The sequence below is a fragment of the Spea bombifrons genome, chromosome 3 (genome assembly GCF_027358695.1).
Source record: "Spea bombifrons isolate aSpeBom1 chromosome 3, aSpeBom1.2.pri, whole genome shotgun sequence".
Lineage (NCBI taxonomy): Eukaryota > Metazoa > Chordata > Amphibia > Anura > Pelobatidae > Spea > Spea bombifrons.
Genome location: NC_071089.1, coordinates 73233502 through 73253486, shown reverse-complemented (window position 1 = coordinate 73253486; position 19985 = coordinate 73233502). Strand labels below are relative to the sequence as shown.

Below are 19985 nucleotides of genomic sequence, written 5' to 3'. Positions count from 1 at the left end.
CATGTAGGTTTATTTTTATTGATTAAGTACCAACACCGTCTGTGCAGCTCTCTCTCCATGTCACCCTTTTGTCCCTTCCTCCCATCAAACAGTTCTGCTGCTCATAGTCCCTCCTCTTCCTCTTGTTCCTTTGCTAAAACTGCTTCTTGGCCTCCCTGTTTCATTCCCCTTTTGCATGCTTCTCTCTGCTTATTTGCGTAAGTGTTGTGACCCCACATAAAAATTCTGTCACCCAGTCTGGTTCAGTCCTCCAGTACCTCCCCGCCTGGAAGTTATAAGGAAGAAGTTATAAGGCTTCTGATTGGTTGCTGGAGTCAGCCAATCGGCAGCTGCCCCTCAGCCCTAGCCTCCTGATTGGTTGGTGGTGTCACCTGACCGGTGCCGGCTTCTGATTGGTTGCTGGAGTCAGCCAATCGGCAGCTGCCCCTCAGCCCTAGCCTCCTGATTGGTTGGTGGTGTCACCTGACCAGGGCTGACCAATCAGAGAGAAGGGAACCTTGGCCGGCTTCTGGAGTCAGCCAATCGGCAGCTGCCCCTCAGCCCTAGCCTCCTGATTGGCTGGTGGTGTCACCTGACCAGGGCCGGCTTCTCATTGGTTGCTGGAGCCAGCCAATCAGCAGCTGCCCCTCAGTTCTAGCCTCCTGATTGGCTGGTGGTGTCACATGACCAGGGCCGGCTTCTCATTGGTTGCTGGAGCCAGCCAATCAGCAGCTGCCCCTCAGCCCTAGCCTCCTGATTGGTTGGTGGTGTCACCTGACTAGGGTCAGCTTCTCATTGGTTGCTGGAGCCAGCCAATCAGCAGCTGCCCCTCAGCCCTAGCCTCCTGATTGGTTGGTGGTGTCACCTGACCAGGGCCGGCTTCTCATTGGTTGCTGGAGCCAGCCAATCAGCAGCTGCCCCTCAGCCCTAGCCTCCTGATTGGTTGGTGGTGTCACCTGACCAGGGCCGGCTTCTCATTGGTTGCTGGAGCCAGCCAATCAGCAGCTGCCCCTCAGCCCTAGCCTCCTGATTGGTTGGTGGTGTCACCTGACCAGGGCCGGCTTCTCATTGGTTGCTGGAGCCAGCCAATCAGCAGCTGTCTCTTAGCCCTAGCCTCCTGATTGGTTGGTGGTGTCACCTGACCAGGGCCGGCTTCTGATTGGTTGATATTGCCAGCCAATCAGCAGCTGTCTCTTAGCCCTAGCCTCCTGATTGGTTGGTGGTGTCACCTGACCAGGGCTGACCAATCAGAAAGAGGCTATTTTCAATCATATTCCATGCCACTTTATTTTTCTTTATTAGCAACTATTTTTTTGATTTTATTTTTGTTATTATTTTTTGCTTGAAATTATGGGCACCAAGGTAGTTGCAACATGGCTAACAATTACCACCACATTTGCTATGGCATGGCAACAAGGCGGCAGTAGCCGGGTTTGAACTCACGGGCAACAGGGTGGAAGTCCAACACCTTAACCACAACGCCAAGCTGCTGATGTCGTAATCTGCTCTTGTAGTGCAGTGGGTTAGGTGTTAGACTTTGGTTCTTGAGATTTTGGGTTCAATTCCCTATGGTTTATTTTCCATCTTTTTCTCAATCTTTTTTTTTTTTTGTTCTGCATTTGGAAAGGGAGAAAAAGCGATTCTGAGCAACCACGTAGACCAAATCATAATCCATCTTGTCTGTGCCCTTAGAAGCTACCATTCTTTCGTTTATTTAGTGTGTTTGCTTGGAAGTCAGGCCAGCTAAAGGACCGTATTAGGGTAGAAACTAAAGGATTGCTTCTTCCCATCCTCCAGATCGCTCTCTGTAGCGTAGTGGTTAGTGGTGTCACCTGACCAGGGCCGGCTTCTCATTGGTTGCTGGAGCCAGCCAATCAGCAGCTGCCCCTCAGCCCTAGCGTCCTGATTGGTTGGTGGTGTCACCTGACCAGGGCTGACCAATCAGAGAGAGGTGAACCAGAGCCAGATGCTGATTGGTTGCTGGAGTCAGCCAGTCAGCAGCTGCCCCTCCGCCCTAGCCTCCTGATTGGTTGGTGGTGTCACCTGACCAGGGCTGACCAATCAGAGAGAGGTGAACCAGAGCCAGATGCTGATTGGTTGCTGGAGTCAGCCAATCAGCAGCTGCCCCTCAGCCCTAGCCTCCTGATTGGTTGGTGGTGTCACCTGACCAGGGTCGGCTGTTGATTGATGTTCTTTTTCAATAAACATTGCTTTCTTTATTTAGAAATGTAAAGAATTTGGCTCATATTTTAGGGTTAGCACATATTCATATAGGAGAGGTAGAAAGGTACTAATAAATTATGTTAAGGGACAGAGGTTTCTATAAGTTTGTGGACATCTCGTAGGTGGAGCAGTGTGAGAGGCATTGCAGGGTTGCTGGTTAGGAAGCAGAGGTCAGGAGAGAGACCAGTGTTCAATATTTGGTAGATAGAATTGGGTTGGCAGAAAACCAGGTCATTTGGGGACTATTGCAGTGTGTAGATGGGGTGGTCTGCTGGGAGAGACAACAGGCATAAGGGACAACAGGATTATCAAAAGGTATACTGAAATCACTCAGGACTAATGTTGGTAGAAAAAAAGTGAGACAGCCATACAGCAAAGCCATTGAAAAATTTGGGATGTAGCACCAGGGGAAAGCTAAATCACTGCCACGTGAATAACTAGTTGAAGGAAGAGGTGGAAAGACTTAACTTCACATGTTGAAAGGGGAGGGAATAGGTGGTATACAATGAAAAAGTGGAGTAGTGAAAGCGGATGCAAACTCCTCCTTCCTATCTGTCTTTTACCTCTAGGCATATGATTGAGCTTGTCAGCTCCTGGCGCTTGGTGGCTGTGGCGACTAGAAATCACTTTCTGGCCCACAAGAGTTTGCGGGTCAAGGGAGTAACACTGGCAAGGGCTACCATTGTGAATCCAACACTCTACGCTTTTCATGCGGGGATGCAGTGAAGAGGGTGCTGTAAGGTTCTCAGCAGGGTCACATAACATAAGATATGAATGCAAGAGCATTTGTGAATGAGTATGTCTGTGTGATAAGATGGATGTGTAAATAGGGAGCAAAGATGGCACAAGCAGGCTGCTTGGGGACAAAGATGGCACAGGCAGGCTGTTTGGTGACAAAGATAGCAAGCCCTATGCATCAAATCTGGGTGCTAGGCAGTGTAATGGATACTCACCTGTTGATTAACAAACAGCCCTTTCCTTGCCTGGGTCAAGGTTACTCAGCTGTTCGATAACTACCAACTCCTTTCTTTCTCAGTTGCCATGGTTACTCACCTGCTTGCTATTAGCTAGCCCCTTTCCTACTCAGTCCAGGCTACTTAACCCCTTCGCGACCTTTGCCGGTTCAAAGGTCATTTAGTGACCTTCTTGTTATGACGGTCCTGAACCGTCAAAAAATTAAATAAGCTTAGAAAGTGATCAAGGATCACTTTCTTCGCTTAAACGGCCTTGCTGCAATGCCTCGATGTCGAGGCATTCAGCAAGGCCGAGATCGGCATCGGGGGCCATGTCTGGCCCCTCCCCGGGGCATCAACAGCCACCATACATTGTATGGCGGCGGACGCCCGTTTTAAAAGCGTTTAGGAGGCGATCAACGATCGCCTCCCAAACTTAAATGGTGTCGCTGGAATGCCTTGATCAGGAGGCATCCAGCGACACCAAACACTTACCTCTGGGTGGGCTGTGACCGCTCCGGAGAGAGCGGTCACAGCCGCCGCTGCCGGTGATCTTCGCCATCAAGCAAGATGGCGGCGGCCCGGGAAATAAAACAATAAAGACGAAAAAGTTCGCTAGAGGGTCTCCAGACCCTCTAGAGAACTGGCTCCACTTGCTGGTTGAATACAGGTACTGCATTCAACCATGCAAGTCAATGGAGTCCAGCTTTCTAATCACTATGTGATTAGTAAAATATTCAAAAAAAAATAAAAAATGGAAAAAAAAATAAAAAAAATGTGCTAACATTTAAAAATAATTATGCAGTGATGTCACTAGATGAACCATCCAGTACCATCAAAATGTGTAAAAAAAATATAAAAAAAGTATTAAAAAAATAAAATAAAATTAAAAAATAAAGTTTATTATTTTGAGCAATTGCTAAAATGTCTCAAAAATCTCAACAAAGAGTTAAAATAAAAGCACTTCAAATACCCAAGGGGTGTCTAATATATAAAAAAAATGGCTGATGGGGTAAATTGGAGTGGCCTAGCTCAAAGATAGGGCATAGGTACAGACTGACCAAAATGGAGAAAAAAAGCGCACTTCCCAAATGTGGCATTTTAAATCTGAGGCCTATCACCCAATTGAATGTAGATTATAAAATTATGGCCAAGATTTTAGCTAACAGAACAAAAACTGTAATAGATAAGGTCATTCGCCCAGATCAGATCTGTGGTATTCCAGGACGTGCTATCATGAATATCTCTTTATGGTTTTAAAGAAAATGGCGTTCCCAGATGATTTTTATTCAGCATATTCATGTTTATTTAAGTTGTCTTTTACCGAAATTGTAATCAATGGCTTTCTAACTCAGAAAGTTTCTCTTGAATCCGGGGTGAAGCAGGGATGTCTACTTTCACCCCTTCTTTTTTTCTGTGCCATTGCACCCATTTTAGCCCTTCTACGAAAGGATAAGTTTATCCAGGGCGTCCCCATCCTTGGGGGGGCAGGGGTACAGATGAAGGCTCTGGCCTACATGGATGATGTTTATTGCACAACCCCAGAGTCATTGAAAAGAGCTATTAAGATGGCAGTCAGACATCTGCTATCCAGACCCAAGGTGACAGTATTACAATTTTGGAAGTAGTTTTTGATTACGCAAATAATGACGAGAGATCATGAGATATTGTCTTAGGAAAATTAAACCGCAAAATATAATTATGGCAAACCCGAAAGCTGACAATGGAGGGGAGAATTTTAATTATGAAGGTAATACTCTTAACAATTATGATGTATTTAGGAGTGGTATTCCCTCCTTCTGACTTGTACGCAAAGAAACGTATGCTTGTTTGTTTTATGTTTTTCTGGAACTGAGAAACTAAAAAGAGAGAAAGTGTGCAAACAACATGTGAATGGTGGTAAGGGGATGCCTGATGTGAAGCGTATTTTATATATAAAGTTTTTTACTATGTGTATAAGGAATGCACCTTTGCTTCCTTTTTATGCTACGCGGCTGATCATATTTTTAGGAAATATAACTTTTACTCGCTGTCTCTTAACTCTTCTTTGCTTTTAAATCCGCCAAAGCAGTATGTCATTTTAAGGAAAGCAATACAATTTTATCACCTTCAAGATTTTATCAGATCCAAAGAAGTTGACTGCTGCTATATTATCAAATGAACAAACTTAACAAGTGGCACAATACTCTCCAGAATAGAGTCCAGAAGAATTTGGCAGAATGTATGTCGCCACTTTCTAGTCAACTCTCAGAGAGATATTGCATGGCAGGTAGTGCATGAATGTTTGCCTACAAGGCAATTCTAGCACAGGAGAGTTCTTGGTACTACTACTAAGTGCCCCAGAGATCAGTATACACAAGATGAGACAGTGTCGCACATATTTTGGAACTGCTTTTATGCACAGAACATTTGGAAAAAGACAGGACCATTTTTAAAATTGATTTGTGGCCTTCGGTTTTTATCATACAGCTGTTTTATATAGCCTTTTTACTTGTCCCACAGCTGACCAGTCGCGTGTTTTATGGATTATGATAAATTGTATAAAAGAAGCAATTTGGAAGACCAGGAATATTTTATTGCTTAAGAAAGAATATATAGACCTTTCCATTTTTCTTAAGATGACTTTAAGCGACATGTACACACACTTTTTAAAAGATTGTAAAGGCATGGGTTCAATAAAAGCAAAGAGACTTTGGTGCCTTAATATGTGGAACATTTTACTTGGAATGGACTGAACGTCCCAAAGACTGGTTTTATGTATTGATTGTAATGTTATGCAAAATGTTTTAATTCATTCTATCATTTTAAATGTTCCATTATATACTTAAACCTAGACCGGCCAACTCTTCATGTTCGTCTTCGTGGGGGAAAAAATCTTCGTATTCTACGACTATTCGCCCGTTCCTGTGTTCGTTTCATGCGAATATTCGTGAACATTCTTCGTGTTCATTTTTTTTCTTCGTTTTTTTGGAGAAGGGGTTAATACGAGGTTAACGCGGTACGCACTACGCAGCAGCTTTGGCGCAAGGATTTTAAATGTCTGTTTGAGCAACTCTATTGGTCGCCTGCAGGGGCCTCCTCTGCCATCAACCAATGTACTTCATTGGTTGATGGCAGACGAGCCCCCTGCTGGCGACCAATAGAGTTGCTCGTACAGACTTTTTAAATCCTGGTGCCGCAACTTGTCCAGGAGAGACCCGGACCTTTAACTCCTGAAGGCACGACTTGGCCTGTATCTCCTCTACTAGAGTTAAAGGTCTTTAACTCCTGACGGTGAGCCTACGCATTTCCACTCCCGTTATGTACGCAGCATCGCAGGGGTTCACGGCAGCGGAAATCCGTAGGTTCGCTGTCAGGAGTTTAAGGACCATAAGAATGACTCTATTGGTTGCTGGCAAGGGTGACCGATAGAGTCAGTTGCACGGCTCTTTAAGTCCTGACATGGAACTTGGCCTGGGGAGACCATTTGTCTTCCCGCTCCAAGAGTTAAAGGTCTGTACAAGCGCTTTTAAAATCCTGATTCCGCAACTTGGCTCCAAGAGTTAATGGTCCGTACGAACAACCAATAGAGTCACTCGTACGGACCTTTAACTCTTGGAACAGGGAGACCAGGCCAAGTTGCGCTGTCAGGCGTTAAAGGGCAGTGCGGGTGAGCCTATTGGTCACCTGCAGAGGCCTCCTCTGACATCAACCAATTGGTGTCAGAGGAGGCCCCTGCAGGTGACCAATAGAGTCATTCCCACGGCCCTTTCACTCCTGACGGCGAACCTACTGATTTCCACTCGCATTAATCCCTGCGATGATGCGTAGATAAGGTAGGCTAGATGGGGAAGGGACCAGGGAGCTTAGTAAACAAAGACGAACACAAACATTCTTCGTGTTGTGTGTCTTCATATACGTTTTGCCGCTGCCATGTTCATATGTTCGGTAGTCGGGCTGAACAACGAAAACGCACCCTTCGTGTTTGTTTTCATGTTCGCCCGAATACGAATGCACAAGTCTACTTTAACCTGTTTCAAAGTATTTATTTATTGTACTGTTGTCAGGGCCCAGGTAATTAGGTTGGGTAGGAGCCTCATTGCAGGGGATACCTGGGGTTCTGTCTGCATACAGCGATGCACGGTAACAGAAATATAAGACAGACAGGCACAAAGGAATACACCACAGGCAGAATTTCAGGTAATGCTATGTATTGTATATTATGGAAGGACAAGCAAATACAGATGTATGGCAGGAAGCCCTCGGGAGTGGCGCACAGCAGGAAACCCACTGGCGAGACGCACGGCAGGAAGCTCACTTGGCAGGGCACAAGGCAGAAAGCTCACTTGGCAGGGCACAAGGCAGAAAGCTCCCTTGGCAGGGCACAAGGCAGAAAGCTCCCTTGGCAGGGCACAAGGCAGAAATCTCCATTGGCAGGGCACAAGGCAGAAAGCCCTCTTGGCAGGACACAAGGCAGAAAGCCCACTTGGCAGGGCTGAAGTCAGGAAGCCCACTTGGCAGGGCTGAAGTCAGGAAGCCCACTTGGCAGGGCTGAAGGCAGGAACAATTCAGGATCAGGTACAAGTCAGGATCAGAAACAGGGCCAGAGCAAAACGGTCCTATAACGTCAATGCAAAGAGCCTGACTAGGCAGGCTCAGTCCAGGAAAGAAGACTCAACTAGTTGCAATGATTAGGGCTGTGTGCTCCAGAGTGAGAAGGGTTAAACCCAGGTAAGCAGCTGCTTGTTAGCCTACAGGGTACTGTGTACACACAGGCAGCCTCTATGGGCTGCCGCAGATATGACATTAAGAAAATAAATAGAGTCCTGGCTGACAGGGTGGAATCCTGACAACTGTTGCATATAGTTAATAAAATACCTGTTCTCCTGCTAGCAGTGTTCTGATTTGGATTAACCCATTGTGAACTGGCTTGCTTTTGACTTTGTTCCTTGGTTCCTTATTGGCTCTTCTATTGCCCGTGTTGACCCGGCTTGTTCTGACTCTCCTCCTGGACTCTGATTTAGCATTGATATCGTCCTTCTGGTTCTGACCCGAGCTGCCTGACTACATCTGCTCTTTCCGAGGGCTTTCTGCCCTGCCTGAGGGCTTCCAGGATGCTGCGGATCTCGTATTCCTCATGGTTGTCCGTCCAGGGTAACAGATCAGCCCAATTGTCGTGGTGGTCAGACACATAACAGTGAAATAATTGCTCCAAAGCTTGGTTAGAACGCTCCGCAGCCCCGTTGGACTGTGGGTGGTAGGCAGAGGAGAAGGATAGTTTGATGCCTAGTTGAGTGCAAACAGCACGCCAAAACCTGGATATAAACTGGCTCCCGCGATCCGAGACTATGTCAATGGGTAACCCGTGCAAACGGAAGACCTCCCTGGCAAGGGTAATCTTTATAGTGGAATTCAGTGGCACATTTTCGAGAAACGGTCGACAACCATGAGGATAACCTGGGAGATGGGCAAGTCCACGATAAAGTCAATGGATAAGTGTGTTCAGGGCACTCACCAGGTGGAATGGGCTGGAGTAGTCCAACTGGAAGGTGTTTAGGAGTTTTACTTCGAGTGCACATCTGACACGCTGCTACAAAGCAGGCAACATCCTTTCTTAAATTAGGCCACCAAAATAATCAGGAAACAAATCAAACCATCTGATTTTTTCCCGGATGCCCGGCAGCCTTGGTATTGTGGTAAGTGTGCAGCAATTCAGTCCGAAGTTCAGAAGGCACAAAACATTTACCGCAAGGCCACCCAAGGGGAGCGGTGGGTTGGGCAACCAGAATCCTTTCACCCAAAGGAGAGGTCAAGTTGGTCCAGATGGTGGCCAAGATATGATCAGGAGGTATTATATTGACTGGAGCCGTCTCCTCTCTGGACAATGGGGAGAACTGCCTTGACAGAGCGTCAGCCCTGACATTTTTAGTCCCCGGTAAATAGGACACGATGTAGTGGAGCCGAGAAAAAAACAAAGCCCGGCGTGCTTGCCGTGGGGATAATCTCTTGGCCTCAGAGAGATAAATTAGGCTTTTAGGGTCCATCAGGATGAGGACTGGAACACTGGTACCCTCCAATAAGTCTCTCCATTCATTGAGGGCCAGAATGATGGCTAACAACTCCCTATCCCCAATTTCATAATTGCATTCTGCCGGTGACAATTTCTTATAAAAGAACCCGCAAGGGTGCAGGGTACTCTCCAGGTTAGGACGTTGAGACAGGAGGGCACATACTCCCGTCTCAGACACATCTACCTCCAGGACAAAAGGCAGTGCAGGGTTGGGGTGGAGCAGAATATGAGCTGAGGCAAACGTGTTTTTTAGTAACTTGAATGCCCTGGTGGCAACAGAGGACCAACAGTTCGGGTTACCCTCTTTCCAGGTCATGTCCGTGATGGGCTTTGCAATAGAAGAAAAGTAATTGGCGAAGCCCAAGAATCGCTGAATGGAACGCAGCCCCAGTGGACGTGGCCATTCCAAAACTGCAGACAATTTTTGTGGGTCCATTGCAAACTCTTTATCCGAAATAACGTATCCTAAAAAGGTTACTTGCTGCCTATGGAACTCACACTTCTCCAGCTTGCAAAATAACCCATTCTCTCTGAGCTTCTGTAGGACTTTGGCAACATCAGAGTACTCAAGAGAAGAAGAATTAATCAGAATATCGTCCAAATAGACCACCACGGACTGTTGCAAATAATCTTGTAGGACATCGTTAATTAGTTCCTGGAAACATTGATGGGCATTACATAGCCCAAAGGGCATCACAAGGTATTCGTAATGTCCATTTCTGGTGTTGAAGGCCGTTTTCCACTCGTGGCCCTCCTTAATCCTAACAAGATTATAAACCCCTCTTAAATCCAATTTAGTAAAGACTGTAGCTCCTCTAAGGCGGTCAAACACAATAGAGGGAACTGTATATAGGCTTCTGAAGAAAATTCTTAAGTGTGAAATAAGGAGCTGATTTCCTCCACTTTTCAGAGACAAAAATAACCAGTCTCACCTTCAGTTTTGTTGGTGAAACCCCTTGAGAATCAAATGTAATTCAACAACAAAAACATGACACGATTTTATGTAAAACAAACTGTATTTCAATGTTTTAACTACTATTTTATTAACACGTCCACCACTAGCTAATACGTCGACGCTAACGTCTGGGGGCATCTATTTTGCTTCAGCGTAGACTCGTTTCAAACGGAACTGCGGAGGCGGGAAATGCCAACCAATCACAGACGCCACAAGCGTGACCCTGCTTGGCACAGACGTCGTGGTATTCCCCGCGTTGTGCGACGGTAGTAGTCGCTGTTCGCAGCGTATCTCGTAGAGATGTCGGACTGGGAGGAAGAATATAGTGCTACAGAAATACAACAGCCGAAAAAAACCCAAGCCGGTACCCCGTGGGTGCCACAGGGGAGGCAGCGGTATTCTACTCAGGGAACAATTGAAGAAACGCACAGGGGGAGCGGATCAAGGGCCCAAGGCTGGCAAGGGAGAGGTGGCTGGTCGCACCGTCCTGATGAAAGCTCCTGGCGGGATGTAGAGCAGCCCAGAGAACACCGAGCTAACAGCAGCAGTGGGTGGACTAGGGAGTTCCGAAGCCGTGATTACAGCCGGGATCCGACAAACTGCCCCATGAGTTTTCGCTTGGATAGTTCACTTATCGGAATGGTGATTGGTGAGGAGCTGACTCTTTTATTTAACACAGGCCTGGGTACCTTGAACTACACGTGTTGTATAAAGACATTGCGTTTAATTATAATGGAGTTTACATATTTTAGCAGTTGGTAAAAAGATTGTTTCAATTGGGAAAAAAACAGGGGAAATTTAAAGGGACAGTTTAAAATACCAGCAGTCTCCCCAAAGTAGTATGTATGTATGTTAAAGTACTTTTTGAGAACTTTAAAGCTCTGCAGCTTCAGAGCGCCTTGGCCCGACAATTTGCGCCACAAATAGGCTGATGTAGGTGACCCTTTGTAATGCTGCATACTACCATTAAAAAGGGAAATGCAATTAAATGAGGACGAAAACACGTTTACAGAATGAAACATCTTTTCTATATTTACGTACGCTGCCCAATATTGTGTATTATGACCTTCATAGGCTGTGCGCAATCTACATGTATGAACACCTACATCGGTTTGATAAACGTAATAAGGAGGGTGGGCGCTTTAAGAGGGTGCTTGAGTTTGTTACTTTTACTCTGATGTCGATTCACTAGTTGACAGTTGACAGAAGGTTTGGCAGGAGAATTTTGTTTCAGCTCCTACACATTATGTACTCCACAGTGAGCTTCTGCTGCAGGTAAAGCTTGGCTGGCCCCACATAGTTAAATCTGATTTCTCCTAAGTCTCCTCGCCTATTCACTTATGCAGGGCTAATTCAGGCATTCTAGTTGGACATAACGAATAGTGAAGCCAGACAGTTAAAACCACAACTCTCCTTTTGGTGATTTAGACCTCTTTGGTTTGGAAATAATGGGAAAATGTGTCAGCATTTTTACTGATGTTATGTGACAAGATGCACTTGCAAGAGGGACACCACATAAATCCCTGACAACCCCATTAAGGAATACATATTAAAGTACTCTGTTCTGTACTGGGTTGTTCAAAAATAAATAACACTTGCCTGACCTTTAAGATGCATCTGCCCTCTTCCTCTGTGGTCCAACAATTTTTGGCCCCATGCATCTCCTTACGCATGAAATACTTAGTACAGGAGAGCATTTCAATTGGCTAGCACCCTGTATAGGTTAAGTTACACCATAGAAAGTGTCACCTTGTCATTTTTCTATGACAGGTGCACTTTTATAGCTTTCTCACCCTTGCACGTGCATAAAGGGACCCCCCCAATGCATTTGCCTCTTTCTCTATCCCCCAGCTCTTAGAGGGGCCCATGAGGACCTTTCATCTGAAGAGGAGGGAGAAGACAAGAAAGAATCAGGAAGTGGGGAAGTTAGCCTCTGCCATCCAATCAGCATTAAAGATGTCAGACAGGCTTGGGGGATCCTTTTCAGGGTTACTCCAAAGACTGTCCCGGTTCATGGAACATTCACCAGGAATATAGACTGAGTGGAAACATTTTGATAGAAGATTTAGTGCCTCCAGAAGGGCCAGAAAGCATTTTCCATATGAAGAGGAAGACACAGCCTCTTGGGCTATTCCAACGGTGTATCTAGCTAGTGCAATAAGACGTACTGGCCTTCCGCTGGAGGATGCTGCACACATCTCTGATCCTATAGGATAGGAAGACGGGAGTGTATTAGGGAAGATATTTGTATCAACTAATAGCCCACATGACTAGGGGTCGGGAATCTTTTCCCAGGTGTTTGAATTTCTGAAGTCCTTTGGTACCATAGACTGAACCGTTATATTTGTCAGATCCACTTCAGGATATATTCTGTAAAGTTCACTTTGGGGATGTTCCCAGGTGCTTATAAGGCTATGCTGGGTCTCTCCAAAATCTACCTACATGTCCCCATCTGGAGGAACATGAGAAATTCCTCAGGGTAGCTATTCCAAACGCCCAGGGGCTACACCACTTTCAATTCTGGGTCCTACCGTTTGGTAGCATTAACCCCCCTGTATTTTCACCAAGGTCCTGGTTGTGTGGTGGTGGTCTAAGAAAACAAAAGATTACTATAGCTCCCTACCTTCATGTAAACTATTTTTTTCATATGAAATAAAAGCTATGATTGAGAAAAATATTCTTGTTTTTATTTCCTTTTATTTGCCAACCTGCCCCCCCAGTTATGCAAATCTGCTCCCATGCTTGCCACTCTGCCTCCCTGAAAATTCCCAGCGCTGCGGGGAATTCTCCTTTCTGGCAGCCAGGGAAGGTATGCGAGATGCGCGTAGAAAACCTCCGCTGCTGTCCTCACTTTCGCTGGTGCTTGGTGATAGAAGCCCCGGTGGAAGTCCTGGCAGCAGCTGAAGTTACCAGACAGGATTCTGACCTCTATTTGAGGTTTGATTAAAAAACGACCTCGATTATAAGACAAGGGGTAAAAAAACCTAGTCTTTATATTCAAGCAAATACGGTATTTATAACACGACTCCAGCACTATACATATACACACTTGCATATGCTGCTCCCCCTCTCACTTGCCACACCACTGCCAATCTTCTGCCATCGCAAATCCGGCACATTATGCTTTCCTGTAGGTGCATGGTGAAGTGGTTGAAGTGTGCATTATGTGACCCCGCCGGGGGCCTTGTGGCATCTGCTACACTGGATTCATGATGGCAACCCTTCAAAACCCCGCGCCCTGATCTAAGTGCCTTGACAACTATATTTCAGTGGGCCGAAACGTCACTGGGAAATCTGACAGCAAGGTGTATAAAAGGAATCTTAAATACAGCAGCTGACTCTCTGCGCCCCCATCAAATTGTTCTTGTAGAATGGAGCCTAGTCCCAGAGGTGTTTGCAATATTATGCCCTAGGTGCTCCCTGTGTTCAGCAGGAAGCCCAGCAGGGATAGATGCCTTTTCACAAATTTTGGGCTCAAGGCCTCCTATATAATTTTCCTCCACTCCATTTGATCTCTAGAGTGGCTCAGAAGATTCAGAGAGCGTGGTTCAGTGATCCTAATTGCCCCAGATTGGCCAAGGAGAGGCTGGTATTTAAAACTGGTAAGGATGGTTCAGGCTCCTGCATTTCCCCAGCCTGTGTATCTGGGGCTTCATCCAGATCCTCAAAGCCTTCAGTTAACAGCGTGGCTTCTCAATTGGACCTTCCAGCTCAGAAGGGATTATCCATCCTTATCGGTGTGGTCTCTACCCTGCTTCAAACCATGACAGTTATTTGTTACCTGGTGCACAGGCCAGGAGATATTGGTACAGGATGCATCTTTCCCTCATTTGCTAAAATTCCTGCGGAAAGGTTTTTGATGAAGGCCTCTCTCCTTCTACATTAAAGTTGCATATTTCAGCTCTGTCTTAATTTCTTAAGAAGCTTGCATCTCATCCGTAGATCATTCGCTTTGTGAAAGCAGTCTCTAGAATGAGGCCATGTCACCAGCCAATGGTCTCAGCAGGATCTGAATACTGCCCTGCAAGGTCTGTCAGGTACTCTGTTTGAGCTGCTAGAAGAAACATCTTTCAGATTCCTCACAATGGAGATTGCTTTTCTCATAGCCATTACCTCCGCTAGAAGGGTCAGTGAACTCCTTATCTCCTTTGCAGATGCCTGTTCCCAGAAAATAGCAAGAGGTTTCTAGGTCTAATGAATAGTTTTTTCCTGCAATGAAGCCTATCAAGCATACTTTGTTTGTACTTTTTTTTTTTGGTATATCTGTTTTAATAACACAAGGTATTTGGGGTTTTGTGGGGGGGGGGTTAGGTTAATTTTCCTCCTTCCTTTACCAGTGAATGCTGCCCAATAATGTGCTAGAAAAAGTAATTCCCCGGTGTTTGTGCTTTTTTTTTTTTTTTTTTTTTTTTTTTTTTTTTTACCATAATAAGAGACATTAACTCTGTATTGTATGTGCCTGGCCTGCAATGATGTGCGCTATCGCCAATATGGGTTATGTGTAAGCTACGTGACAATATGACCACATATATTTATTTTTTAGTAAGGGTGGCCTAATTTGTCTAATTGTACACAGTTTTCCTAGGTAAATTGTAAGCTATTGTTGCCTAAATATAAACAGAGAAATACTTCAAAACCTGACCTCAGCAGGAGAAAATGTTACTGGCACACAAAGGGGTAGAGTGAAAATGTGGTTACAATAGTATAGTTGATTTCAGTTTATTCTATTTTATATTAAAAAAAAAAAACAAAAAACAAACCCTGCTATCTGTGAGATACTTATAACCATCTACTTTCTCCTTCTAGGACGTGGAGGATCTAAAATAAAGGAGCTTGAAGAATTGTCTGGAGCAAGGATAAAAGTAAGTGATGTATTACCGTTGAAGATTTGATTTGGTTGCACATTTTAACAATCCTAAATATTCCTAACTGGATTTTTTTTTTCTTTAACCAAAACCAAAATTCCTTTGTGTTTATCGTTAATCACTTGTAGTTGAGGAACATTCATCACGCTTAATCAACTATGAATTATAAAGGTTAACCCCTCAATTATGCAGTAAGGATCAAGTTGGCTTTTCAAAAGTTCTCTTTAGTGATATGGGACGCTCTGTCACTATCGCAGCTTTTGTTTTTGCAAAATTTAGAAAAACTATAGCTTGTGCGGTTTCCCAGTCCCTGTTATTGTATTGGAAATATCTGATTTAAATTTAGGGTCTGTTTTTAACACTGGTGTTCCATGGCAAAACTACCATATCAGTTTGTAGTCCCTATGTTATTTCGCTACTCCCTCCCATCCTTAAGAAGTTAGCTGCCATCATAGAAGCCGTAAATTAACATATTCCCAAAAGAAGAGAAATGTGTTCATCCGATGGGTCTTATGGACTAAAAGTAGAAATAACTAACAATGCTTATCCTAGATTGTCAAAGAAGACAATGATTCAGAGGTAAAGATTTTCGGAAGCAATGAACAGCAGGATAAAGCCAAAGGTTTAATAAATGGCATAATTGAAAGACAACAAAAAGGTCAGTGGAGTTCATTTGAACATCATAAAATGCAGGGCTTGACAATTTTTTTCTGAATCTCGGCGCCAGGTAAAAAAAAGTTAGGAGCCAGGATTTTTTTAAACTAACAGTTGGTCAGGAGTGATCTGATCATCATCAGCCCACTTAATAAACTCACAGCGTTTGACCTGGAAGCACCCTGGACTTTCAGGTCAGTGCTGTTTTTTTTTTTATTAATTGTTTTTATATATTTTTTTTTTTTTTTTAAACTCTTTCGATGCTGATGTTCCATTGGAGCACAGCATTGACTGATATTTAGTCCCCACAAGCTACAAGGGACAAATGTTAACCCCTGCAATGCCACGAATGTGTCATACACAATTGTGGCATTGAAGGGGTTAACGCTGCACTGTCGCTCTCAGGGAGCGATCAGGCAGCAGGGGGGTGTTGGGGCTGGTTTCCACACTCATGGGGAGACCAAAGAACCGTCTTCCCTGTCCCTGAAGCTGCCTCTGGCAGCTGGGACTCAATTTGCTGGTCTATAGACCAGCCATTGCAGGGGGGAGTCTGATGACTGCTGTAGGCTTCCATGCCTACAGGAATCATCAAAGGGCTTGTGTTGGCTCGTTTTTGCTGTTGCTGGTCTGCCTGGGCTTCCAGGCAGACCACCAGCAGCAGAGCCCCTTAGAAAAAACGGGAATTAACCCCTAAATGCCGCGATCGCGGCATTGAAGGGGTTAACGCTGCACTGTCGCTCTCATGGAGCGATCAGGCAGCAGGGTGGTGTTGTGTCAGGTCCCTACACTCATGTGGAGACCAAAGAACCCTCTCCCCCTGTCCCTGAAGCTGCCTCTGGCAGCTGGGAAGCAATTGCTGGTCTATAGACCAGCCATTGCAGGGGGGAGTCTCTGATGACTGCTGTAGGCTTCCATGCATACAGGAATCATCAAAGGGCTTGTGGGGGCTCGTTTTTGCTGTTGCTGGTCTGCGATCGCGGCATTGAAGGGGTTAACACTGCACTGTCACTCTCATGGAGCGATCAGGCAGCTGGGGGGTGTTGGGTCAGGTCCCCACATTTGTGTGGAGGCCCAATCAACACTCAACCACTTTCCCTGGTTTTCCAGCAACCGCGTTTTCAGCCTACAGGATCACTCCGTGGGAGTGATCTCAGGCTCGGGGGCGGGCTCTGAGTGGCTGTGCTTTCTGCCCAGACTCTTGGGCAGACAGCAGCAGCAGCGCTCCCGTGTGGTGACTCAGCCTCTTACATCCACAATTTTTTCTGGATGTAAGAGGCTGACAAAACCTAGGCGCCTTGGGATTTGTCGAGCCCTGATTAAAATGTATAACTGTGTTTCTTGTAAATGAAGCTAAGTCTTTTGTTAAGCATTACTGTTTTTATTCCATCAATCTGAACAGAGCTTTAATTGCACATGCATCTTGGTTATTTGGTGGTTGCCAAAAACTGCTGCAGGTGCCCTGTGTGTCTGCTTCCCAGAGGGTTGGTGTGTGCCCTATACCACCTGCTTTAAGACTGCTAAGGAGGCGATCAACAACGGTCTGTACTGCATTCAACTATGCAAGCCAATGGAGCCCAGCTCACTAATCACAATGTGTTCAGTAAGACAGGGCTTGACAAATCCCAGGTCGCCATGGCGACTCAGAATTTTGTCCTGGCGCCTAGGAGTTTGTCAGCCTCTTACGTCCACAAAAAAACGTTGATGCGGGGTCGCTGCTGCTGTCTGGGCAGACAGCACAGCCACTCAGAGCCCGCCCCCGAGCCTGAGATCACTCCCACGGAGTGATCCTGTAGGCTAAAACCGCGATTGCAGGAAAACCTGCAATAGAGTTTTCAGCTGCCACAGGCAAGGGGGTTCAGTGTTGATTGGGCAGAGGCAGCTTCAGGGACAGGGGAAGAGGGTTCTTTGGTCTTCACATGAGTGTGGGGACCTGACACAACACCCCCCTGCTGCCTGATCGCTCCCCTTCAATTCCATAATTGTGTTAACACATTCATGGCATTGCAGGGGTTAACATTTAAACATTATTAAAAAATAATAATTAAAAAAAAAAAAAACAGCACTGACCTGAAAGTCCAGGGTGCTTCCAGATCAAATGCTGTGAGTTTTGTAAGTGGGCTGATGATGATCAGATCACTCCTAACCAACTGTTAGTTTAAAAAAAAATCCTGGCTCCTAACTTTTTTAGCTGGTGCCTAGATTCACAACAAATTTGTCAAGCCCTGCAGTAAGATGTATAAAAAAAAATGATGGTAACATGCAACAAATAATTCTCCAGTCAGGGGAACCATCCAGTTGTTTGTGATTGGCAATGACGCATATCAGGAACTGTAAATTGATATATAAAGTACAATGTGTGTAAAAGAAAAGAAAAAATCAAAAATATGTCCCAAATAGGACACGGAGGAAGATCACCAGATGTTCAGAAAACTGAAATGTGCGTGTTCCAAATGTGGGCTTTTAACCCCAAGCAACCCGACAAACCTATGTGTGATGCATCTTAATACATATTAGGTGTTGTTAAGCTGTGGCACATACCAGGCGATGTAAATACATACCTGAAGTAGAATGGGTATGTGTAAAAAAAAAAACAAAAAAAAAAAAACACAAAGTACTACCACAAACTGACAAAGGCTTTGGTAGAATTACTGCATGGAAAATTGTTAAACTACTATCATTTAAAATGGCCTTGGGTATCTAGTTCTCAAACATGTTTTGATGTGGGTAAATTGAATTGGCTGGGTTCAAAGATGTCCAAATAGGGGGCAGGATGACCAGATAAAAAAAAAACAAAAACAACAAATACTTATTGCCCCACTTGGAAAAAAAAAACCAAAACACATTGAGTATTTATAAACTCAGGACAAATATAAGCTTCTATTTAACAGGTTTTGTGGATTTTTTTTTTTTTTCCTTTTTTCGTTTTTTTTTTTTAAATTGTCTTTTTTATATAGTAAATTAGATGATCAAATTAATCGTATAAGCTCTTAAAATATATAAATATATATGTATACAGCTACACTGTAAAAATGTTACAGCCATTGTCACAAAGGGTAGAAAAATAAACCGCTCTTACCTTAGTGTTAAAGAATTTTTTTTCGCAGGGAATATTAGTTGGGTTCTGTACATGAGAAAACGAGATATTCATGCTGAGCTATCTATTGTAAAGTATGCTTGATGCCTAAATTGTTTATATTGCTATGTAAATACAGACATTGAGATCTCCCCCCCCCTCATTGTTTATACTATATATATAATAGGTACAGACTTTGAATATAAGAACAACCGCTCCAATGATCCTCCAAATATGGGCACTTCTGTAAGTGTTTCAGGGAAACCTATGATCGACTGGACCTCTCTTCGTGAAAATAAAGAGAAATATGAAGCCATAAAGTGGGCAGGTGAATATCTGTGTTTCAGTAAATCACTTTTTACTAACTCAGCTGTATAAGTTCAGGTTGAATCATTTTATCAAGTATGTTTCTGTGACAGACATGTGGGCTCCTAGCATTGGAGGTGGGGGAGGATGCTCCAGTCTGCTCTGGTATTTTGTAGGTTTCTTACTCGTTGCTACTTTGGATCCTTTGCCACCACAGGGAGGGAGGCGATTAGTTCTTTGTGATTGTGCATGTGTGCCTGCTATGATTGGATTATTGTACGTGTGTTAGTGTGCTAAGTGCCCCGTATACGAGCAGCAGAAAAGTACTTCAAGACCTGACAATTAACCCCTTGGCTGCTAAGCCATTTCCCACCCTGGTGCTAAGCTGGTTTTCGGCATTTTGGTGCATCTCACGTTTAAACGCGTTTAGAAGTAAATTTCTTGGGAATAAACTATACAAACCATATATTGTTTTTTTCAGCACACCCAGCAGATTCCAAATATACCATTTTTATATGTGTATGTCTCATTAGGTTTGCAAAATAAAGCCAAAAATGGAAAAAAAGTGTAATTTTTCACTTCCGACTCAATAAAAACTAGTTTGTAATGTTATTTTTCTAAACTCTAATGTGTTGCTAAATATTTGGAGCTTCAAATGAGGGGTTACATGTATTTCTAGGACAAAAGTTGAGTGCACAAATAATGATGGAATATGTCGCTTTGGCTAGAAAGTATGTTTTTTCTAACCATAGCGACATGTTCATTTGTGTCTTGCGCACTCCAGGTTTGTACTAGAAACACATGCAGCCCCTCATTTGATGCGCCAAGGGGTGTAGTTTTTGCAAATGTGTACTTTTTGTGCCATAATTTAACTTCTTACGTGAGCAGTAATGCCACGTCAAGGCTTCAACCCTAATTACTGATCATT

General features: G+C 44.4%; 1 protein-coding gene across 1 annotated transcript in view; it reads left to right on the top strand.

The window, feature by feature from the left end:
- The first annotated feature begins 10459 nt into the window (after positions 1-10459).
- Positions 10460-19985, top strand: part of DDX43 (DEAD-box helicase 43) — a 36801-nt gene continuing 27275 nt past the window's right edge. Inside the window, exons 1-4 of the mRNA XM_053460354.1 lie at positions 10460-10808; positions 14966-15021; positions 15577-15682; positions 18939-19079. Of these exons, the coding sequence (XP_053316329.1) occupies positions 10460-10808; positions 14966-15021; positions 15577-15682; positions 18939-19079 (652 nt within the window). The remainder of the gene's footprint in view (positions 10809-14965; positions 15022-15576; positions 15683-18938; positions 19080-19985) is intronic.